Source organism: Numida meleagris, chromosome 4, assembly GCF_002078875.1.
Source record: "Numida meleagris isolate 19003 breed g44 Domestic line chromosome 4, NumMel1.0, whole genome shotgun sequence".
NCBI lineage: Eukaryota > Metazoa > Chordata > Aves > Galliformes > Numididae > Numida > Numida meleagris.
Window position 1 is genome coordinate 96,704,524 of NC_034412.1, and position 24,456 is coordinate 96,728,979.

Genomic DNA, 24,456 nt, shown 5'->3' on the forward strand with positions numbered 1-24,456 from the left:
CCTTTGTGCTTATTTTTGCCAGATGGCAGGCACAGATTTCAGCTGGAACTGCACAAACGCCGCGGCCGCTCCGCCTGGAACGTTTTGCCTTATTCACCAGATTGGCATCTCTTCCCAGTTGGGAATAAACACGCTGGCCCCAGCAGCTCTTTGGTAGAAAGAGCTTTAGAAGTGTTTATTTTCTTTTTGAAGAGAATGGTTACCTGTGTTTTGCCTTCAGAAGTTGAGTCTCTCCATAATTATGTTAAGAGGCAATGTGTTTTGTGCGTGGAGGGAAACGCACCTCAAGGCTGAGCTTTGTACCAGCCACAGTATTGACCAAGTTGGGAGGGATGGTCATTTATTTTACCCAATAACCATCATGAAATCATCATATGAGCCCCAAAACCAGGTTTCTTGGATTTACACAAATCCAGTCTGCGCATAGATAACATCTCCTTGCCCTTGCGAGAGGTGGGTGAGTTTTGTAGATGTCTCTGGGCAGATCCCTGCTGCCCCTTGCTGAGCTTTGACATCCATCGCGTCCGTTTTACAGGTGGGAAAGCTGAGGCAGGTGGCTGTTGGCTTGCCCCAGGTGGCACAGCACATTCAATATCAGGGCCAGCAACAAAACTGCTCTGGTGGGACTTTGCTCATTTGTTCCTCTTCCTCCTTAGTGCCGTATTTTGCTCTTCTCATTCGCTGAGCAGCCACAGCATCCCGTAGCCCGTGCCTCGGTTGGAGAGGAGCAGTGATGGGCTGTAGCACTCACGGGTGGTGACTGACGTGTACCTCTCTGCCTTGCTTGCTGTTGCTTTGCTCTCTTCTGCCCTTGACTCAAACTCCCTGTGTTGTCCTCTGTAGGGGGATGTAGATGCCCACTCTACCATGTCGGTGAGTACACGGCTGCGCGTCGTGCCGTCCGCTCCGCTCGCACCTCCAGTGCTAGAGGGTGACTTGAACCAGGAAAGGTCATTGCTTTTGAAAGAGAGGAAAGGAAAATATTAACTTTGGGTGGAAGCCTGTCCCTTCCGCTGCTGCCGGCGCAGGCGTGGGTTTTCTCTGAGTTTGAGATAAATCTGTAGAATAAATAGGAGGGTTTCCTTGCAGACCGCTTGCACACAAGTGTGCTGTTGCAGCAGCATCACCAAATTGTTGCTCTTAGAGCACACTGCATTTAACTGCCTCCTGTTATCCCCCACGCATCCCTAAACATGGGGGGAGTTAGAGGCAATGCCCGTTACTTGGGAAAGCAGGGTAAGATTTTCAACCTCACCCTGAAAGAAAAAAGGCCTTTGCATAGATCCCCATGTTCTCCCTGTGGTCTGATCAGCACGCATCCTTTGGAGCTGTCAGGCTGCATTCCCAATGGGGCTCTCCCTCCTGGCCTTAGTGCTAAGCCTTCCCTCCAGCTCTATCAGGGAGTAGCGTGGGCTCTTGGTGTTTACTATCACCCAATTGAGACCAGGGCAATTAGCACCAAGACAGCAAAGCAGACCTTTAGGACCTGCCTTCTGGTTCAATGCATGCCTCTAAGTGCTGTCCTTTCTGCTTGTTGTGTGTGTGGGAGGAAAGCAAAGGCGTTTCAGCGGATAGACCCCGAATTGCTCGCGAGCTGCTTTCTTGCTTCTATTCTGATGTCTGCAGCCAAGCCACATGCAAAACCAAGCGCACCTCATGCTTCTCGATGCCGTTGCGTGCCTCTGCCTGGCTCTGAGCTTCTGCTTCTATGCCTGTAGCCCTGCTCTGTGTTCAAGGTGCCTGTAGGGCTGCCCGGCCGGATTGGCGTTGCACGGTGCTGTTGGGTGCACGCACCCCTTTTCCTGGAAACTGAGCATAGCTGAGCACTGAGCCCTTGTGTGTGCACTGGGGGGTTTCAGAGTCAACACCAAGGCCTCAAATCAACTCCAGCTTCTGGTAAGAAGGAGCCATCCTACAGCAATCCTGGCCCCCTGGGCAGGGATGTGTCACACTTGGTGGTAGTCCCCCAGCAGCCACCGATCTGCAGGGGAGTGTCCCCTTGTGCTCAGCCCATCCTGTGCAGGGGTGTACCCCAAGAGGGATGGAAGCAAGAAGGAGCATTGCCTCTGGCTTTTGAGACTTTCAGCAATTTAGAAGCCAGATGTATTTATTTCTTTAATTGAATCCAGTGCCTAGACAGCTATGGAGTCAGCTTCCTATGGAGAGGGGTGCATTAGTTTCATTAAGGTAAATCAATGAAAAGTAATACCTGGAGGTCCCCTGGAAAGGGTCAGGGATGGAGTAATCCCTTTATACAGTGGGACTTTCCTAGCCTGCTCTTAGTTTTGTTCTTAACTGCAACACGTTCTAATTTTGCTTTTAACCCCTCTAATTTTTTGTTCTCTTGGTTGTTTGTATTAATTGGTGGAAATAAATCACTAATCTGTCCGTCTGAGAGATTGAGAAATAAAAATCTGATTGCACGAAATAGCAGCACAAAGGAGCAATTGTAGCTGCCTTTAAAGCGTCCGGTGGGAAGCAGTTGTGGCTAATCCTAGAAGTTTCCCTGTGTTGTAGATACAGAAAAAAGCCCCAAATTGTGAGTTGCCTGGGTCACAGGGCTGCGGGCAGCCTCTATAATAAAATCCCATCTGGGTGCTTCCTCTGCTCTCCAGGGAAGATCCTGCTCACTCGAGAGGTTACTCGACACAGTTTGCGCCGGAGGTTGGGCACGATGAGTTTGCCATGGTCAAAGGTGGGATCGTGCCTGGAGCAATGCTCGTGTGGTTTTGGGGTCTGGGTGCTCCTGATGCTCTGGTGGCTGTGAGCTGCTCTTCAAGTGTCTCCAAGATCCCAAATACTGCCCAAAAGGAAGGGGTCAGAACGAGAGCTCCTGGTTGCATTAACACAAGTTAATAATGTCAAATATGACAAATATGGTAGATTTAGCTTTGTTGGCTGGGGAAGCCTGACCTCTGCTTAACCCACGAGTGCTAGTTAACTAGGATCCGGGTAAGCCAAGTTATCTTGTAATTACATGGTTTCTTGTGTGCTTTCAGCACTCTGAAAATTAATTGAAGTTAAAATGCCCAGTCCCATAAATCCTTTAAACCAGGGTGTGCGCGCTTACCTAGGTTTTGCTTCCTTTTGTGAAGTCACCTTGGCATGTTTGGCTTTGATTTTATTTTACAAACTTAGATTTATAAAGCTATTTTGTGCTTACTTTTGCATGCACGTACGTACACAAAGAATCAGATGTGCGGTACGGGGAATTTGGCAGTCGGAAAAACCATCCTCAGCGTAAGGAATTCAAACACGCCCGCCGCTTCCTGCACCAGAGCCCAGCACAGAGCTTCCAGCAGCCCTGTCTGAGGTTAAAGCATGGTTTTTTTTTTCCCCTTTGGGCTCAAATTTAAGTGAAACAATAGACTTTGCAATTATATGCTTTCCTCTGGCAACCTGAAGTCTCGCAAGGCTTTGACGTTGGCAGCACGCGGGGGGAATGCTGATGAACACCGTATCTGCTGCAGAATCGTAGAGTCCTGAAGGTTGGAAAAGACCTCCAAGATCATCAAGGCCAACCATTAACACGTGGTTGAGTGCTGGAGCAGAACGGTGGGAAGGAAGTGGTTGCAAATGTGGACATGGAGTTTGGAGGCTGTCGTTGGGTGCCACCACAGAGCTCTTGTGTTCTCCAGGCACCTTGCAGCCTACGTAGCAAGAGAAAGGAAGCAAAACATTTAAAGATGTGGCTCTTTATGGATTTTCTTGTGGTTACCATGATCTTTCTTCACAGTGTTTCATGAATTACGATAAATAAGGAGAACCTGATGTGCTGATGAAAAAAGCCCAACAAGGTGCCATTTAAGTTTTGCAGCTCTCATAGAATTGTAGAGTCATTAAGGTTGGAAAAGACCTCTAAAATGACCAAGTCCAACCCCAGCCCATCCCCACCATGCCCACTGACCGTGTCCCCAAGTGCTGCATCTCCAGTTCTTAAATGCCTCCAGGGATGGTGACCTCACCACTCCTTGGGCAGCCTGTTCCAATTCATTGCCACTTTCCGAGAAGAAGTTTTTCTTAATATCCAAATTCCTCCTTTCTGTTTCTCAACTAGAACTTGTGTCCTTGCTTGAAATGGGAATTTCACGTAAGATTTAGTTCTTGGAAAACTGTAAAAACAGCTGAAGATTCACATGCTTCTTGTGTGGGTCACTGCTTTTCAGTAATCAGCCCTGACTGCCCGGTTCGGAAGCAAAAACCTACTGAATTGCACTGGAAGTGGAGAGATTTTTTATCTTTCGAGCTCATCTTTTTTTCCAGTCTGCTCGACATCTGGGGCCGAAGTCACGTCCGCGTTTTGTTTCCAGCAGGCAGAATCAAACATCATGGAAAACACACCGAGCCCTCAGTGGGCACTGCAGTAAGTGGGCATCTGTTGAGCCCTGGGGTCTGTAGGAGCAAAGCATGGGCAGCCCCCTTGTCTGGGCTCTGCGTGAGGCTGAGCACGGCCTCGAGATCCTTCCCCTTTTAATTAAAACACAACTGCTAGCAGTGCACTGTGCAGATGAAACAGTTCTGTGCACTCTCTCTTCTTAAGTCTTCCTGCTGCCGTAATTGGCAGATGCTCTGCTCCGATAAATCAACAGAAATAAGCGTGGTTCAAACTCTTCGTACATTAGGGACAGAATTAAACAAAAAATAAAAATAAAAATCTGCGTTTAATCAACTTTTTGTTTCCAAAATGGCAGCTGCTTTGTATTTAATGGAAAATCAGACTCTTCCCAATGGAAAGAATGTTATTCCCAAAGCGAATACAAAAGAAAATAAAAGCCACAAAAGAGGAGGATGAAATATGTCATTTATTTCTTCTCGTTCGTTCCAGTTTTTGCTCTCTGATAATTGTCGGGCCGCGGCTCTGGTTTGTGTCATGCATTTTGGGAAGCCTCACCCCACGGACATGGGGAGCTTGGAGGAGCACGGCGAGGGCTGCACGGCGCTAAGAGCTCCAGGAGGAATGACGGCTGCTCCTGGGTGCGTGCACAGAGTCTCGTTAAGCGCAGGTTGTTCCTGGGCTTCGTTCCCCCAGCAGAGGTGCCTGTGTTGTTTGGGCTTCGTGTTCTCCCATGGCAGAGAGCTGAGCAGCGTGGAATCACTCAGGTGGGAAAAGAACTCTTAAGATCATCACATCCAACCATCAGCGCATCCCCACCGTGCCTACTACACCACATGGCAAAGCCAAAGGGTTCCCTTCTACCATGGCATGGAGATACCTTCTGGGAAAGGAGAACTGGGTTTAATCATGGTGTGCTCTGCCCGTGAGTTTTGGGTTGTGCTGGAGTTTCGCAAGCTCCTTCCCTGCTCAGCCCTCCATCTCCCCACCTTCTGATGCTGTTTCTGATTGCTGGGCATGCCGTTGCCTTGCAGTTCATAACTGAGCATGGGGAGAGCAGAGAGAGGAGGTAAACAGGGCTCTGTTGAAAAATGAGGCTCGCATAAAGCTGAAGGCAGCAGGTTTGGAGTGAGAGCATTGCCACAGAACTGGGACCAGGCGTGCACACCGACATCGGGAGCATCTGCAGGTAAATCACATAGGTTCACAAAGCACACAGCACTTAATTCCTAGTGCTTCTCAAAGCACAAAATCAGTGTCTCTTGTTGATTGTGACAGCACAATCAAAATGATGGGGGGGGGGAAATTCATTTTCCTATGCATGCTCTTGCTTATTTCCTGGTTCCCATGATTATGCATGGATACAAAACCCCTGAGCTGTGCTTCTGCTGTTGAAGATATTCACTCCTCCCTGTAAGCAAGTGCATGCAGTATGTGGTGGCCTGGCCCTCTCTATGGCCATGCAGGAGCAACCTTGCCCTGGCCAAATTAAACACCGTTTGGTGTTGATGCTCCCTCCAGCTTCATCCAGAACAGCCTCCAGCTGTTGGCCTTGGCCATCTGTAGCAGAGACAAACTCACTATGTTTTTTTCTCTTTTATTGGAATTTGAGGGGTTTTGTATCAGACTGCAGTGGTCAGTGTAACTGCTGGTCTGGTTTATGTCTGTGTGGTAGATTTCACTTGGGTCTGTGCTTGCAGGCAGTTGCTGCTCATAGGTGGCAACTGCGATTCCATGGTGGAGAGCTGTCTCTTGATCCAGGTTGTTAGATGGTAGAGATGGTTGAAGTCATGAGAAGACAGAAATCCCCATTTTCCATCAGAACAGGGTATGGCAGTGCCTCAGTGGTGTCGGTCTGCTTAAATCTGGATGTTTGCTGATGGCAGTGCAGCTTCTCCCATAGGTGCGAGTAGGATGGAGTGGGGCTCTGGGGGGGAGGCTGGAAACACAGAGGTCCCAGTTGTGCTTTGGATCCAAAATGCCTTCTTCAAAGAAGGGTGTATGCTTCTCCTTTCATAAATTGGAACACCAAAAAACCTGCAATTTTAACTTCCCCAAACAATGTGAAGGACCTGGTTGGGTCCAAGCCTGGGAGTGTCCCTTTCCTGATAGTGTTGCATAGTGCTCAGGAGCCGCAGCGCACGAGCATTGCTCATTGCCAACCTTCTCTTGCAGGTTGGCAGCTTTCTTCTTCTTTTCCTTGGCAGATGCCAAGCCCACACAACCTCCAGCTGTGCACTTTGCAGCTTGGGGCACCGTCCGTGTGGTGGGATTTGGAATGTTGTGGGTTTGAGCTCTGCTGTTCACAGCAGGTACTGAGCTGTTGAAGGCAATGAGTGGCTCAGGATCCCTGGTTTGAAGCCGATCCTCTTAGGGATGGATTTGTGAGCATGTTGGACATGCAGACGTGTTGTGAATGCAAGCTGGTTAGTTGTGTGAGCCAGTAAGCTCTTGTGGTCCACGCAGGTTGACTTGCACTTCCAACTGTAGTGGATGCTCTATGGTGCATGAACTATGTGCCTTTGGTGTGTGGAAGAAGCAAAGCTGAAATATGGTTGAGAAGGAATTAGAGACCACGGTTCCATGGTTTTTTTTTTGATTGTTGTGCCTTAGTGTGGATTTGGTTTAGCTGATGAACCCTGCAGTTTTCAAAATCGGCACCTTCTCTTCTTCAGCTACCAGGGCAGAAGTTCCCATTGTGTTTCCACCAAGCTCTGCTGTGTCCCCAAGGTCACCACTTAAGGGACATCACTGTGGGCGGCCTCACTGCCCTCTGTTCCTCCATGGCTAAGTTCAGGTGATCCCATCCTGCAGGTGAGCTCAGGGCTGGGCCGTGGTCTTGCTCCTTCTTAATTGCAGATATTGGGTGCGGATCCACAGCAGATCCAAAAACCCAACCCAAAAATGCCATTCAGTCAGAACTGAAGATGGATTACTGGGCAATTAATTGTGGGTTTGTCTGCTTCCTTTTGAAGGAAGCTTTTTAAAACTGGGAGAGCACTCACTGTACATTTGGTTTGAGTTTCTTGCGAAGTGTTAATGTATCTGGATAATGGTTTGGGCTTGTTTGTCATCTTCAGTGACTGCAGAATAATTGTTTTTTTTTTAAAAACAAGGGCAAAAACCAATAAGATGAATGAGGGGAGTGTTGAGAACCTGGCAAATCAGGGTGGCACAGGCAAGCCAAGAGGCTGAAAGACAGCAGAGCTGATTTCCTGATATTACCCACAGAAATGTCCTGGTTTTTTCCCACTCTGCCCACAAAAGTGGCAAAGATCTGTGAGATGACTCAGTTTGCTCCTAGAGAAGGAAAACCCAAATAGGCCCAGTTCCATCCTCCTGCTCTCAGTGCATTCACTGCAATGAGGAGCTGTATGGTGGCAGCTATTTCATTTGCACCTATTTGCGGGCAAAACAGAAGAGCAGTCTGAACACCAGGAAAAGGGACCTCATCTTTCTGCCATCGTTACGTAGAGGTTTTACGTTGCCAAGCTCATTATAACTGCATCATTCACCACTTCTTCAAAATACCCCACCCCCCGTGTAGCATTATGAATTGGAAAAGACAAGCACGTTCAGGGTTAAGATGATTGGGATGAGTCGTGTTCTTTCTAACAAAGTGGACGTTTAATATTGAGGAGTTCCATATTTATTTTGCCCATTTTTCTGTTGTCTGTAAGCGCATGGATTTGCATGTCTAGGCGTAGTTGATCAAACCAGCCTCGGTGCTTGTCGCAGATGAGAACAGAATCCCACTGTTAAGAACAACCCACAACAATTGGAAGCCCCAGACCACTGGAAACCTGTCAGGCTTTGTTTCTCGTGGCAATATCCCATTAGTCCCTTGGTGAGCCGACAGAAGCGTTAGCGGTGCCAGAATGGGACTTCTGTTTGCACTTTGCAATGGGGACAAGGGGCAACAGGAGGCAGGGGTGACCTGGTAAAGGTGGAGGTGATGCAGGATGGGTCCCCATGGGTCTCCATGGGGCTGGCAGCGGTTGGTGCGAGCTGGGAGCCCCCGGCCCTGCAACGAGGTGGGTAGCGGCAAGCGATTCCTGATTGCACGCTAAGATTAATGGGTATTTATTTTAACAACCATTCCGTTTCAGTAGCTTTTAATGAGTCCTTTGATAGCAAGTTCCTTAATTAACAAGGCAGCCTTTCAGCTTTTCCCTTCCCTAATTGTTAACATATTTGCTATTTTCAAACAAATACGCTACCGTGAGCAACGCCGGCTCCGCGCTGACCTTCCCCTGCCTCCTGGGAACCCGAAGGGCTTAATCTGCTGCCCGAGGATGAAATGCAGCTGAAATGAGATGATTTCATGGCTGGTTTCCTGCAGCGTGATTGACTTGGTGGGGCTTGGTCCAGGGAGTGCTGCTGGTGCTGATGTGTGGCACCTATGGCCTCCGTCCTGGGGACAGCATCAGGGGGTTTGGCTCCGCTGTTTCATTCATTGGGTATCGCGCCTCTGTGCATCTCTGGGGGCACTGAATGGGCAGCATCGCCTTGAGAGATGTCATGGAATCACAGAGTCATTGAAGTTGGAAAGGACCTCTGAGATCCCCAAGTCCAACCCCGTCCCATCCCACCATGCCCACTGACCACGTCCCTCAGTGCCACATCTCCATGGTTCTGGAACACCTCCAGGGATGGTGACCCCACCACTCCCTGGGCAGCCAGTGTCAGTGCTTGACCGCTCTTTTGGAGATGAAATTTTTCCTAATGCTCAACTTGCCTGTGATGGAAACCCCGTCTGCAGACCCCAGCTGCAAGGGGGTTGCACTGAGGGCAGTGGACAGAGGGATTCCTATGTGGGGAAAAAGCAGTTACAGACCACTTCAGGCCTACAAACAAACCCATGGCTGTTGATGGTATGCTCAGGAGGAGAATAGCTATTTCACTGGCCATTGTCCTTGGGTGTCTCAGCAGCTGAGCTCTGTATATACTCACGCACCACCCTGGTTCCCCCTCGTGCAAATCCTGTTCAACTTCTGTGAGGTTTGCAAGGGTCTTGAGTAAACAACCGATGCTACAGAGGTTTTACTGGAAACTTGTGATTTGAAGCTCCTTGGTTTTCTGTCAAGTTGGTAAATGAGCTGTTGGCGACTTCAGAGTGTTAGTTTTACCCTCATCTCTGCTGGCAGTTCACAGGACCCCAGAGTTGTGCCCAGGCTCATGTCCCAGCGGCTTTTGGAGGTCCCCATGGAGGAGACCCCATAGAATCATTAAGGTTGGAAGAGCCCTCTACGATCATCAGGTCCAGTTGTCAACCCATCCCCACCATGTCCACTAGGCATGTCCTTCGGTGCCACATCTCCATGCCTCTCTGGTTCCTCTGAACCGCAGCGGGATCGTGGGGTTCTGTAGGAGCAGGCTCTGTGATGGACACCCCTGACACCTCCACGCCAAGGCACATGTCCCGGCACTGCTGAGGGTGGGGCTGGTAATGATTTTGGAGGTTTGGTGGAAAACATGTCAATCACGGGCTTAGATCACTGCCGCCATCCTAGGAACCTACAGCGGGAACTGGAAAAGGAAAGAGAAATAGAACACCTTGTTAGGAGCAATCGGTCAATGTCCTCATTTGATTTTTCTCCTACCAGCAACAACTGCTTAGCAAGCAGGTATTGCACTGGGTTTCTGGGAAAATATTATAAAATTGATGTTTGTGTGCAGCTGCTGATCTTACAGGGAGCTGCTGTAAGTGGTATCTTTGTCACTGTCTGTATATATAAGACTGAAGGAGCATAAATTCTGGGAAGGTTTTAGACCTCGGTGTGCCAGGCAGCTGTGCCCCATGGTGGAGGGCTTCCTGCACCCTCCTGTCCCTAACACAGCACAGTGATTTAAAGCCCTGTGGCATCTTCAGGCCCACTGCTCATAAACAGAAGAAAGAATGGATTCACGCTTGCAAGGCAGAAGTACCTCTGTCTGCTTTTATCTTTCATCCACTCATTTTGAGTCTGAACTGTGAGAGGTTTGTACGCTCTCAAATCCGAGATTAAAGGCCAATCCTATTTTCAAAGCCTATTTTCAAAGGGTTATGGGTGCTTAAACCTTAAAATAGAGAGAAATAGAAGGTGGGATTCTCAGCTGCCGTGAGAAGGTTCAATTGCAGTGCTCTCAAAGACGCAGTGCATGTTTGCACCTGGAAACCTCTGGGGCCAAGTCCCGTGCTGGAAGGAGGGAGCGGGGCAGGCTGTGCCGGGAGCTGCTCCTGCTGCATTCCCTCTGCATGCAAATACAAAACACAAAGCATTTTGTAAAGCACCACTGCAAGAATCTGCAGGCGCTTCTGCCGTGCGGGCTCTGTGGAGTTGCTGTGCTGTCAAACCATGACGGTTAAATTGCTTTTTCCCTCCCGTCTTCCTTACATTTGGCTTATTAACTTGACGTTTCATTTCAATTATTTGCTGTTCTTTGCACCCTCCCAGTGTTGCTTGTCATTCAGTCTCTCTTTGGGCAAGCTTGGCTGGCCGGAGGAATGCATGCAGCAGAGCAGGTGTGTTTGCAGGCACAGGTAACCCTTTAGGTACCTCCATGCTGCTGATCCAACCCTTGCTTGGTGCACAAGGAGAGTGTTCCACTAAGGGTCTGCTCAGTGAGGCTGAAAACCTCCTCGTGGGTTTTCCTTTTGGCGTTGTCCACGGAGTTTGTGTCTCAGCTGCTCTTGTCCAAACTCACGCTGGCGGGCAGACACAGTGTGGTCGTGATTTTTTGGGTGCTCTTCCAGGCAAAGTGGGTAATGAGAAGGGAAACCTTTGGGTTTGCGTTGCGTATCTCAAGGAATCTCAAGTCGGCTGGGGAAGAGCTATGGAACTGCAAGCAGAGAGGGTGATGCTTGAGGATCATAGAGGATGGACCAGGACTGAGCCTTCTGCTCAACGACACATCGAAACAGCTCGAGCATAGCAACGACTCAAGTGTCTATTGGAAGTAATGAAGAAAAATGGTGGTCGGATCGCAGCGTGCTTCCCACTGCGGCACGGGGATGAGGAACGAGCACGAGCAGCGCTGTAAATCACCAAGCGTGTCAGAACGGCGCGAGGAAATGATGAAAAGCAAAAAACCCGTGGCTCCGCTAAACTTTATGGTTGCCATGTTTCATCTTAATTTTTAGTCAAGGTGTTTGTTCTGAGGTGAGTAATGGACGCTGCCGGAGCCTGGGAACGGCAGTAAACAATGGAGATGGAGTGCCCTGCCCTCCAAGCGTGGGTCTGCTTTCTTATTAATAACAAATGAAGTTTTCCTGCTGCTGAAGATGGATGTCGCCCGTGCATCCAAAACTACTTGGTGAAGCTGGTAGGAGCACTTCCCACCTCATGTATCAAAAATCTGCTCATCTGTCCATGCTGCAGTAATGAAACTTGTGATCCACCCCCGCTTTAATCCCAGTTCGAGTACAATTTGTACAATGCTTGTAAAAGTCTCCTAAGCCACTCCTAGTTTCCGAGAAATCCTTTTGTGTGCGTTTGAAAACATAATCTCCAGCTGAAGTATGGCTGTTTGCGTGGCAGCTCCACCACCAGAAGTGCTGTCATGGGGGTTGCAGACATGGAGCTGTGGATGGTTCTGTGCAGTGTTGGCCAAAGGGCTTGAGTAGGTCTGTGTTCCCATGCCAGAAGATCTGCACATTTTTATGGGTTTAATGCATATTCCACACCCACGCTGCATATGGAAGCCTATAACCTAGATCCTGCTGCAACTTTTGGACTCCAGAAATGAGGGAAGCCTTTTGAGTAACTGTAAATGAGGGGAGAAATTCAAGTAGGTTGAACAAAAGTCTGCCACCTGTTTTGGAAGCTTATCACAAAGGTTTGGTTGCGATTTGGTGGGTGGGGAGATCCGTGTTGCTCTCAGAAAGGGCTTTTCCACCTCTGCCTCCTCCTGGTGTCTCAGGAAGTTCAGGAACCTGTAGGTTGCCATGGAAGAACTCGAGGCCATCACCTCTCATCCTGTCGCCATTACATGGTCACGGAGGCCGACCCCCACCTTGCAGCCACCTCCTTTCAGGGAATTGTAGAGAGCAGTGAGGTCTCTCCTGATCCTCCTTTTCTCCAGACTGAACCAACCAGCCCACCTATTGGCCCAGTAGGTCCCACCATGATGTAGGGGTGCATTGGAGGAGCCAAGCGTTGATGATCGCCTTCTCTGTGGAACAGGCAGGTGCTGAAGGAGGGCAGGAGGTGCTCCAGGCACAGAGCAGGAGCTCCCTGCAGCCCAGGAAAGGCCCATGGAGGAGCAGGCTGTCCCCCTGCAGCCCATGGGCAGCGCTCCGAGTAGGTCTCCACGTGTAGCCATGGCACAGCAGAGGATGTGGCCTGGAGGAGGCCACAGCCCATGGAGAGATCCTGCAGGAGCAGGGCCCAGGCCGGGGCCATCCATGGGGACTGTGCTGGAGCAGTTCCTGAAGGATAGGGCCCATGGTACAGAACCTTGTTGGAACAGTGGTTGAAGAGCTGTGGGCAGCCCACATGGGATATGTTTGGGGTTGGATCCCACATGGAGAAGGGGCAGAGAGTGGCCATGGTGGGGCAGAAATGGAGTGTTACAGGCTGACTGCAGCCTCCGTTCCCTAACCGAGGGAGAGGGTGGATGGAAGAAGGTGTCTGTAAGTGACTTGTAGTTTCCTCTATTCTAGTCTGTATTAAGGGGCAATAATTATCTCCCTCTGCTGGCTCTGTTTTGCCCATGACAATAGCTGGTCAGCTATCTCCTTGTTCTTATCTCAACCTTTACACCCTTTTCCATCCTATTTTCTCCCCCTTTTCCTTTGAGGAGGGGCAGCGAGGGAGCATTGTAGTGGAGCTGAGCTGCCCATTGGGGTGAAACCGCCGCACCCCAATCCTATCCACACAAACACAGCTTCAGCATCTCCTCACTGTGACATTTCCTTCTCCTCATTCCCCATCTGCATCTGGAAGGTGCCACACAGCAGCAGAGGAGCATCAGCATGGGTTTGTGGCCACCACGGTGCAGCTCTGCAGGGTGCACGCCAAGGAACCTGCTTGCATCCCTTGCTCCACAGACCCGAGTCACTTCTGCTGACACTGTGGATGACACAACCTGGTGAAGGAGCAGAGTGCTCCCTACCGCTGCGTAGTCAAGGCTGAAAGCGCTTGCGTGGAGCTAAGTGCCTCTGCTGTTGGAATGGGATTTTGACACTCTCATGGTGCAACGTAGATAGATGCTATTTGAGCTGTAGGCTGGACTTTTTGAACTGCCACCCACGGTTTTGACCTATCAACCAGGTTATCTCATGCAATCTCTGCAGGATGTCACGTGAAACAGAGCCTGTTGCCTTGTCCTCAGTTGGATGTGATGATGAGAGCTGCTTAGAGCTGTAAATGCCTGCTCGTGGGCCCTAACACGTTTCCCTTTTGTTTTGCAGGGGAAGGTGGCACAGACCGCCTGCATGTCGGCGTGCAAGCACCTGTCCACCTCGCTGATGCAGCTGCTGCTGGAAGCCGAAGTGCGGCAGCTGACGCTGGGCGCCTTGCAGCAGTTCAACCTGGACGTGGAGGAATGTGAACGTAAGACGCGTTACCGTCCCGTTTTCCATGTTTTGCTTTGCCCATTTGTATGCCAGGACCCGAGCCAGGGCAGTGCTGTTAGTGGTGCCAAGTGGTTGGGACTGGCAGAGCTCGCCGGTGCTTGTCTGGGAGGACATCTGGCAATATCTTCAGGACAGAAGCAGCACAGCAAATTCGAAGTGATCAAAGCTTTCCTGTTCCTTTTCTTCCTAAATGCTCCACTGATGCTTTCCAGATCGTCCCTGCTATTTGAAATGGGAGTATTTTAAAACCATGAGGAATGAGAGTGGGTAAAACAACGGGGAGGGCTCACAAAAATCAGATCACTTACAACTGCTTCAGAAAACAATAACTATTCTTAAGAAGTTCTGGTCACCTCCTGACTTGAGCCATTTGTCTTCTCTATCTGCTGCAGGGAATTCTTTCTCAAAGCATCCCCTTTTTGCAAAGTCACTGCTGTGGAAAAGAGAGGCATTGTAAGCAACTGTTACATCTATTTGGAGGTGTGCATGTGAGTGTGGTAGAGGCCACCAAAGTGGCTTGCAGACAACCCTCCTCATTTTAGTTCCCCTAGCTAACATCTGAATAAGCTCTGAAATGCTAAGATTTCTCTCAAGTTGCTTATTATCCTGCTGTCTGTAGGTGTTAACAAAATATAGAACAGAGCTGACAGAACACCTTGCTTCTTCCTATTTTTATAACTTAATCCAAGGCAGGGCCAGGACACTTCTGCACAGGAACCTCCCTCCCTTGTGAGTCTGTTTTTAGATGCTAATTGAAGCTCAGAAAGGGGAAAGGGGATGAGTCCATACCCACAGACAACTTTATTTGTTGGCGGCAGCAGCGCTGCCGTGCAGTTCTTCAGCCCCAGTGTCCAACCAACCCCCTGCAATGTCACCCAGCACCTCTGCATTTGGGAGGCTTGAACGTTGTGCAGTCCACTGGTGGCACTCACTCTTGCAGGATGATGTTGGAAGGTGAAAGTACAAACAGGGTTTGAAAAGTTGCATGTTTGGACAGGTTGGTAACCATGAACCAGAGATGAGGGATGGCCATTGTGTCCTGGGACAGCTGGAGTTGGGCCCCTTCATCTCTTGGATCCACTGCCTTGCACTGAAGCATGTGTTGGTGCTGGATGGCCATCTCACCAGGGGTGGTCAGTCTGATGCTGCAGCAGGGCAGTGCTCTTTCTTGGAGAACATTGGCTAAACCTAGCTCAGAGACACGGCTGTCTGCCAGGTTTTAGCTGCTTGGTATTTAAAGTCTGGAGAGGAGAGTCTGGGGAGATCTGACAGGAGCCTGCTGGTGTCTAATGAAGGGGACGGACTCTTTAGCAGGGTCTGTTGTGATAGGAAAAGGGGAAATAGTTTCAAACCAGAACAGGGGAGATTTAGACTGGATATAAGGAAGGAGTTATTTCAGTAAGGGGGTGAGGCACTGGCATGGGTTGCCCAGAGAGGTGGTCGGTGCCCTGTGCCTGGGGACACCCAAGGTCAGGCTGGGTGGGGCTGTGAGCATCTGATGTTGCTGTAGTTGTCCCTGTTCATTGCAGGGAGCGGGACCAGATGCCCTTTAAAGGTCCCTTCCAACTCAATCCACTCTATGAGTCTATGATTGTCTTCTGTGATTGCTTGTGAAAATATCCCAAGGCTAATGACTATGGAAAACGCTCAGTTTGATAGGGTTCAAGAAATACTTTCACTTCAGAGTGGATGAAGATTTTGGGGGAAAGTGTATTCCAGATACTCACTCTTTTGGCTTTCTTGGTTGATAAGGAGGTTGGAGTGTTTGCTCTTTAGATCATCACAAACCTGTTCATTGCGGAGTCTTCTGAAATGCTCTTTGCCCCAATGTGGCTCCTGTTGAGCCCCACAGCAAGATAGTCCCTGTCCTCATTGGGAATGGTGTTGGAGCCTAAATAACTGGGAGCTGCAGTTCCTATCTTTGGTAACTCCATTCATCCAGTAAAATCCATTGTGGTCATCCTCATTTGGCACTTAACGCTGTCAAATTGCCCTTTACAGAAGTCTTGGTAATCACGCTTCAGTTTGGCTGCACCCATCGACTGTAACTACTGAGAGGTTGAACTGTGTTGAAAGGTCACACCTGTAAGGTTGTGTGGGTTTGGTAGGGGATGTTTTTTATTGCCTGGTCATCTCTTTTGCTAATTCACAGCACTCTTTGCTGCGGAACCTGGGAGAAGGATCAGCGTTTAATGAATCGTATCCATAGTTTGCAGCTATATCATATGTCACAATGCAAGCAATACCTTATTTTTCTTTCAGAACTGCCCTCAGCCCTGAATTCTGGCTGTCTAATTTGTGTCCCATCAGCTACACCGGTAGCAGCTGCGTTCTCCATCTGTGTCCGCACAGGGACAGTCTGTGTTGCTGAGAATAATAGGAAGCATTTGTCTTTAGTAATCGTTTCCTTCTTTCTCTTTTGGCTGAAAACAGACTCATGACCCTGCAGTTTTCCACCCCATCGGTAACGTGGAGATGTCAGACGTGGAGGATGGGGCGAATGAGATTTGCGGGTGCGCATCTCACCATCGTTGTACTTGTCGTATATTTGGCATTGCTGCGCCTCTACCCCCTGCCTTCTTCATCTCAGCTGGGCCTTCCCTGGTTCAGCAGCTTTGTATTGTGTGCTTATCCCACTTACGTGGGATTTTGTCGCTGTTAAGAGCGCTTCCAGTGAGTTCTGTGGTATGGAAACTGGGCTTTGGAATTACAGTCCCTGAGTTGCTCAGGCTTTCGGTGAAGGCTGTTGTGAATGGCAGAAGTAGAATCATAGAATCATAGAATGGCCTGGGTTGAAAAGGACATCAAAGATCATTGAGTTTCAACCTCCCTGCTGAGTGCAGGGTCGCCAGCCACTAGACCAGACTGCCCAGAGCCACGTCCAGCCTGGCCTTGAATGCCTCCAGGGACAGGGCATCCACAACCTCCTTGGGCAAGCTGTTCCAGTGTGTCACCGCCCTCTGTGTGAAAAACTTCCTTCTAATTTCTAACCTAAACCTCCCCTGTCTCAGTTTAAAACCATTCCCCCTTGTCCTATCACTATCAACCCATGTAAATAGTCATTCCCCCTCCTGTTTATACGCTCCTTTCAAGTACTGGAAGGCCACAATGAGGTCTCCCCGGAGCCTTCTCTTCTCCAAGCTAATCTAGTGAAGGGAGTGATGAGACATATTAATGGAAACATAGTTGTGAGTTAAGCGTCATTTGAAGGGGATGCAGCTCACTCACTCTATATTGGAGTATATATAATGCACAATACAAGAAAATATGGTTATATACACAACGTATGGTAACTGTAGAGGTGAAAAGGATAATGGTTTAAGTTTGAGTAAGACACAGGTAAATTAATTCTCCAGACTTGTAGGTTCATAGTATAGTTTCTAATTTAGAAATGATTTCCTCTCAGCGTAACGGAAGGGAATGGCTGCACAGGCAAGCCTTGGGCTGAAGCAAAGAGGAGCAAACCCACATGGTGCTTGGGAGAAGCATGAGCCTGCGATGGGACCCCATTCCTTCACTATAAATCCATCCATAGCAATGTTCTTAGCATTTTTAGGATAGCATTTTGCACATTCAAAGCGCTGCGTAGAATCAACTGTAGTTGATTCACTTCACAAGCTTCAAAAAGAAAACTTTCAGAGGACTGGAGAGAAGCAGTAAATTAAAGAAGCACGAAGAGCCCAACCTTGCGTGCCTGGGTTGTATGAGTCGTCTCGCGTACGTCAGCAGCATTTTTGGTGTGAAAGAGGCAGGGAGGGACGAAGCTGCAAGATGGTAAAAACCATATTAGGCTGAATGTGATGGGAGAGACCTGTGAAAAGCGAGGGCTCCTTTCCTATGGCGTTATTCCCCCGGGGGAGCTGGACAAAGCACTCTGAAGTGGAAGCTGTGGTCCCGCACATTGAGGAGCTGGTGCTATTTGATTCTCCAGCAAAAAGCTTTCACCCAAGGGGTGAAGTTTTGCTGTCCAGATATTACTTGTAACTCTTCGTTATTGCTTGGCTTTATGTAGCTCTTCTTATTCAGCCGAGAGAGATTCTCTCGCCTCTTATTTAAACCTAGAGTGAAGTAAGACGTAGAGGTTAAATGAGTTGTCCAGAAAGACACAGTAGGACACGTCTAATTATGTCTCAATTTAGGAGTGAGTTCTGGCTCCAGCCCAGTGAGCCAACATGAAAAGAGGGAGAAGAAAACAACTCTGGAGGGAAAAGAAGAAAAAAAAACAGAGAAACAACACAAGTATTTCTGCAAACCTGGAAATAGAAGAGGGGGTTCTTTTTTCAGAACAGATGTTTGCTCTTTAAAATGGGTCTTGCTGTCTTCCAGCACAGGTCCACAGCCCAAGGTTTAGCGGTGCCTTTTGCAATTGCTCCTTTCCTTTTTGCCTAGTTCCATGCTCTTCTCTTTTTGGGACCTCGTGGTGCTGGTGTTGGTTTTTCTCCATCTCCTGCACCTCCGAGGTAATGGGAATCCAATGGAACAAGCCCAGTTTGGAGGTTGGGATAGAAGAAGGAGAAGGGAAGGCGGCTGCTCCCACTCGTACAAAAGCGTTTCACATCTATAACTGATTCCAGCGGTGATTGAGGCAGATTGTTTTTACAATACTTAGATCATAAAATAAGCAGCTCCACGATCTCCAAAGTCTTTTAACCGCTGCTTTACGAGAAATTAAAAGTGCCGTAAAATTACATTTAAAATTTCATTAAACTCCGCGTTTTCGCTCAGCCCGCTCGTGGGTGCAGTCAATAACAAACCCAGATGTGGCAGCCAGCTTGAGGAACGCTGAACCCAACGTGAGATCACGCCAGCATGTGCCTCTATGGGTCCCCGAGCAGCTGTTTACCACCTCATTCTTGGCTGCCTTCTGTGGCCCCAAGAACTTTCTCACGCGGAAATCCCGTCGTCCGCTCGGTGCTGTGCACAGCCCTCCCCCTGCAAACCCGTAGCACAGCTGCCTGCTCCTCTGGTAGCATTAAGTGCATCGTGTGTTGGTGTGCTGGGGGTGACGGCTGCGTTTCTGGGTAGAAATGCCCTCCTTTTAGGATTCTGCACTCGCAGTGGCAAGGGAAGCAATGCCTGGTGGGTCAGTGCTGTGAGCATGGGCGTGTGAGAAGCGCACGGTTCCCCGTCACTGAGATGCTCTTCCGATGCCCACTGGAAGGGTTTGGACAGTGCTCCCTATTTTAGCACAGCGTTTAAGTGATATTTGCAGCCTGACTTGAGCAAATCCTGTGACTTTGCATGCTGTCAAAGGGAAGTGAACTTCTCTCCAGCCAGTTTGCTTCGCTCCCGAACCCTTCTGCTTTCCTCCACCATCTTTAACCAACCCTTGATTGCTACCTTATATTTTCCCTTCATCCATCCTATAATCCATCACTTCATCTCTTTCAGCATTTCTTTCTGTGTTTTCCTTCTTTTCCATCTCCCTCACAAACTTATTGCTGATTCCATGATGTCCTTCGAATCTCTTCTGTCCTCTTGTTTCCAGCTTACGCTCTCTGCTCCAACATTTCGGATATCCTCCATCTCCAACACCTTCCCGTCTTCTCCTTTGTTACAAGGATGTTCACTGATATTTCCCCATCTTTGCAGTCCTTTGCAACTCACTTTAGGAAGAGAAAATGCTCCTGTGCACTCCTATTTAAATTAGGCTTTGAAAGTATGAGTTGGGTCCCTAAAAATCCTCACCATTTGCTTTCATTCCTTTTCCCAGCAGATGAAAAGTAATGGACCTCTCCATGGAGTTACCTTTATGCTGTGCTTTAAAGAATTGTTTCAAGTATGTGGAAAGAAACTGACAAAAGTTTCAGAAACCTATTTACATGGTGCAGCTGGATTTTATCTCCTTGTGGTCTGAACTAAATCAGACAGTATCAGTTTTGTTCCACTATAACAAAGAGAGAGGAGGTTTTTACTTCGACATTCTGCAAGAATAGCTCTTCAATTTCAAGAGCAATCCATGGTAATTGCTTGAGTTCAGGCAATTTTTGGAGCTCACTGGGACCTCCTCCATCCCCCAGCTCTGCATCTGCTTTCTCTCCCCACCCAGCATGGGCATGCAGACCATCGATGCTTGATCCCACTTCTCCTGGTATTGGTATTTTAGTGGAGTAGAGAACTTCCTGTCTGATAAGAGACATCCACTCAAAGTCTTGGGTTTTGAGTTTGGGAACCTTTGTGGATTCTGTATGCTTGTCCTTCAGGTTAGCAGATCCTGATGTTCCTTGCACAGTGAGCAGCCCCTGGACTACATCTCCATGGACTGGTGGAGCTCCAGGCTCACCTTGGCTCCTTCAGAGAGCAGATGATGGTGGTAGAGCCTTGTGATGTCGCCTGGTGCTGCTGGGTGGATTTTAGATGACTCTTCCCTCTCCCTGCATCCCTGTGAGATTCCATAGGTGGCACTGAGCTTTGATCATTTCCCTTTTGATGAGGAACAGTTTCAAAGCAGAGCTGTATGAGAATGATGTGGGTGGAGGTGTAAGCTCATATAAGCTCAACAGAAGTTGGGAAGAGAATAATATGACCTCTGCCAACAGGACGTTCCCTCTTTCCTCTTGCCTAAACTCCTACCTATCCCTGCTGTCCTTTTTTACCTTGTGAGCATCTCCAGTCCATGCAGACATTGGTTCTTCAGCTTGAGAATCCTCAGGTGTCATTTTGTGCCTCTGGGTGAGAGCACAGAGTCCTGTTGCTTGACTTTTCTAAGATGGCCTTCAAAGAGTTTATCTACGAATAACGGTTTTAAGACCTAGGTTGGTCATTTGGGGATGTGGACATGATTATTTCCCCTAAAACAAAACCTTGTTCAAAAGAGATGCAACCACAAGTGGATATTCCTGGTTCCCCTCAACAGGAGTTGCTGTAAGCTCGATCCTGCAGGTTTGCCATTGTAACTTCTGGCAGTGTAATATAATTTAGGGAGAATCTTACCCTCAAGATGATCTTTTTGAGGAATAAAGTAGCCAGCTGTGTTTATTTTAACCACACGATATGTGTAAGACTCTGTCCCTATGTGTACAGTATACAAAAAGAGATTCCTCCAATTCTGTATAATTAATTTCCAGTGGATGTCTCTTTTCTTGTGCGTGTTTGAACTCTTTATTCTTTGTTCATTGTAAAGGGCTTAACGGTTCCTGTTCCTTGATTCTTTCATTGGTGAAATGTTTTGGAAGAGAGGTTAGAGTCCCTCTGTGACCTGCCCTGGGTGGCCCAAGCCTGTAGACCTTGCAAAGACATTACTTTTTTGGCCTGAACACAAGTCTCTCAAACCTTTAGCCTGGCTAAATGCTTTGTACAAACAGGCGCATACTGATCTGCTCTATTCTCTTGTGATTTTCTGCTCAAGGGGCTGTACTGTAGGTGGCTTGCTATGTTTGCCACTTGCCTTGGTAGTGGAGAATGTACAATAAATGAATCCGACAGTACCGAGGCCAGCACTGTGCTTGGTCGTTCCGAGAAAATTATCCTGAAATCTGGTTGAAGAGATTAAAACCAAGAAGAACTGGCTGTGTCTCTCCTCTAAAGCTCTGTTCTCTTCTTTGTTTCTTTTTTCTTTAAGACATTGTTTATTTCTCCTTCCAAAATAAGTTGGTGGCATTGGTATGTAAAGTGTGACCTATGATTACAGGAGGTACCGCTATTTCTGTAGCAGCCGTGGGGTGAAGCACTGCATTCATTCCTCTGCTGGCTCCTTACAGCCCATTGCTGGAGCAGCTTTCTTCTAGCATATAAGCCGTGGTTTTGATCTAATTTCTTCTGTAACACAAGCAGTGTGATCTCATGTGTCATTTTCACTCCTTGGGTGTCAAGTGCATTGTTAATACCATAGAGACTCCTATCCGTTCTTTTTATGAGAATTACTGTTCAAGCAAATGTTGGTTAATAAAGAGCACGTTCCATGTGCTACCGTTGTTACAACGTGTAGTGTAAAAGGGCAATATTACTCCATAATTCCCCAGTGTTACTCCCATAGGGTTGCTTAGCAGGAGACTTCTGAAGGCGAGCTGCTGACTGTGGCATGGGATAAAATCCATCTCACGTTGCTCACAAGTGGATGGCAGTAGTGGCAAATTCACAAGTCTTTGAAAACATTTGAGATCAATTCAGGCGTTTTCTCCTGAGGATTTGAAATTCATGCTTTTAGGAAGGTCTTAAACTCCGTGTGTACTTCTAAATAGATGCCTAGCAGCTGTAAAACCCTTCAGTCTGAAATAGGAAATTCTTTTCAACGCAGTCCTTTCAGGGTTTCTCTTTTCCAGTGTTGCTTCAAATGTAATTGGTAACATGATGTGACCCCATCTGTAGAATATAGGACGTAACACTGAGCCGGCTGCTTGGGTATTTCAACCTAGAGATATCAGTGGTACAGAGAGGCCCAGGACAGATTCACCTCTCAAGAGGAAGCTCAAAGGCAATTTCCCATATCTAAACGCTTTTAGCTTCTCAGGTACGTGCTTCTTCAGAGTAGGGGTGTTTTAGGATTGATGTGGCTTTGGGGATAATTTTTCCAGATGAGACGATGGGGCGTGCAGCAAATGCGTAAAGATGATTTATCCCTTGCAGAGCAGAGTCAGAAAGCTTGTCTCAGTCCTGCCTCGCGTGTGCGTGCTGGTTCAGGCAAGCTACGCTCGAGCTTCATAACAAACATACATGTGCAGTTAGAATTAATTAAAATAGTTTTTGAGGGTTAAGTGAGAATCCACTTCGGACTGTTTGTGGCTTCAGTGTTGCAGCGCTGGTCAGTGAAACTGGCTGAAGTCTGAGCAGCAGCTTTCTGTGTGAATGTCTGGATTGGCCACAGTGCCCTTGGAGGTGCTGCTATCTGTCCTGAAGGATGTTCTCCATGCTGGGATTTTAATGGAAGGCGAAGCCAAAAAGCCAACAAATAACCCTTCTCTGGTTTCCAGAATAAAGCAGTTAAGGAGCATGTCTGAATCCCTACTAATTCATTAATCTGTCCTCATTAAAGCTGTATGACTGAGCTGCTATAGGAGGTCTGTGGGGGTTTCTTTTGCCTTCTTTTGAGGCATTTGCTTGAAAATGAGATGACTTTTGGAAGAAGTATTCAAGGAGAAGACTTCCTGGCATGAAATGACTCTGCGTAGGGTTTAGAGAAAGGCTTTGTCCACTGGTACCTTTGTACAGTCATGGAGACAGAAGGGAAAATCCTCCTTTCTCATTGCTGGGCCTACACTGCAGGAGTGTTTGTAGAATCCTGAATGGAGAAAACGAGAATGGTTGAGCAATAGTAGACATTGGCATAATATAACATAAAAATGCATTATATTGTTATCGTATATTTTTCCCTCCCTTCTTTTCTGCCATCACGCTCTGTTTCATTTCCTGAAAGCTCTCCATTCCACTATGTCAAAACTTCAGTGTCTCCGGGAGCAGCAAAACTCAGCCTATAGTGGAAGCTCCCTCTCGAGTCTTTCATGGCGTCGAGTTGTGGCTTCGCAAGTTAGGTCCCCTTGGTGATGAAAAGTTGCATGGAGAGCAGAGATAAAGCCATTATGTCTGTCGCTAAAGAGGGCGAAAACTAAGGGAAGTTGGGCAAAATCAACCTTGGACACATCTTCAAAAGACACACTTGAATGTATGCAGTCATTGGCTTCATGAGCGCTACCAAGGAAAAGCTGTTAAATGGCATGGAAGAACTAAGGTCCTCTAACATGAATTTGTTAAAGTCCCCCTTGGTGGCTTTAGACTTGGTTTAAATAATGAATTGGAAGACAAATAAATGACTTAAGTATGAAATTTTGGCCGGATTACATTGGAAGGAGGTAAATGTGGCCTTGAAAATATTCTCTTCGTTTTCAAAGCCAACGTTATTCAGTTGTCAGATGTCTTCATCCAAAATAAAGAAATATGCCACATAATGGCCGCGATTCTTCCCATTTGGGGTGGCTGTATGCTGGCAGTAGTGCGCCATACCAGATAATGCAAATAATCTGCTGCCGAATAATTAATGATGCGGCTGGGCATATTTTTTTGATGAATGCTTATGGAGCCTGGTGACAGGCGTGAAATTAGAAAATTCCTTCAGTGCCCTAAAATATAAATAGCTTTCGGAACTGAAAAGAGTTTCAGAGCTGAAGATTTTATTGTGTCGAGAGGAAAAACTTTTCCACCCCCATCCCCCCCTTTCTTCTCCGCGAGTTGTTTGTCCATTCACAAAACAAATACTCTGAAGCCCAGTACGGCTCATGGGAATAAATTTCAGGTCGAATTAGTACAGTTTCCTTGCTGTCAGGACGGTGGAATTAATGGTGTTTTGATGACACGAATTTTGAAGGGCGAACAAAGAAGCTGAAGGGAGGGAGACATGACTCCTTAGAAGCGCGGTCCTCCTCTCCCCCAGCCTCTCTTGTCTTCCCTGTCATCCGTCTGCCAATCTCCCTGTCCATGGTTAGTTAAAGGCGCTTTTTATCCTCTTTTCTTTCCCACAGAGTTTGCCAGATCCGGCCCAGTGCCTGGGTTCCAAGGGGACACGCTGCAGTTGGCCTTCATCGACTTGAGACAAGTAAGTCTTTGTGTTTTTGTTTTTTGTTTTTCTTTTAAG

The 24,456-nt window shown here is 47.9% G+C and overlaps 1 protein-coding gene across 4 annotated transcripts in view; it reads left to right on the forward strand.

Moving 5' to 3' along the window:
* Positions 1 to 24,456, forward strand: part of EXOC6B (exocyst complex component 6B) — a 248,811-nt gene that overhangs the window by 155,730 nt on the left and 68,625 nt on the right. For 3 of the 4 annotated variants that reach the window (XM_021396671.1, XM_021396669.1, XM_021396672.1), the window contains 3 exons: positions 844 to 873; positions 13,728 to 13,869; positions 24,344 to 24,417. In XM_021396671.1, coding sequence (XP_021252346.1) covers positions 844 to 873; positions 13,728 to 13,869; positions 24,344 to 24,417 — 246 coding nt within the window. The remainder of the gene's footprint in view (positions 1 to 843; positions 874 to 13,727; positions 13,870 to 24,343; positions 24,418 to 24,456) is intronic. The other variant, XM_021396670.1, reaches the window with a different exon arrangement.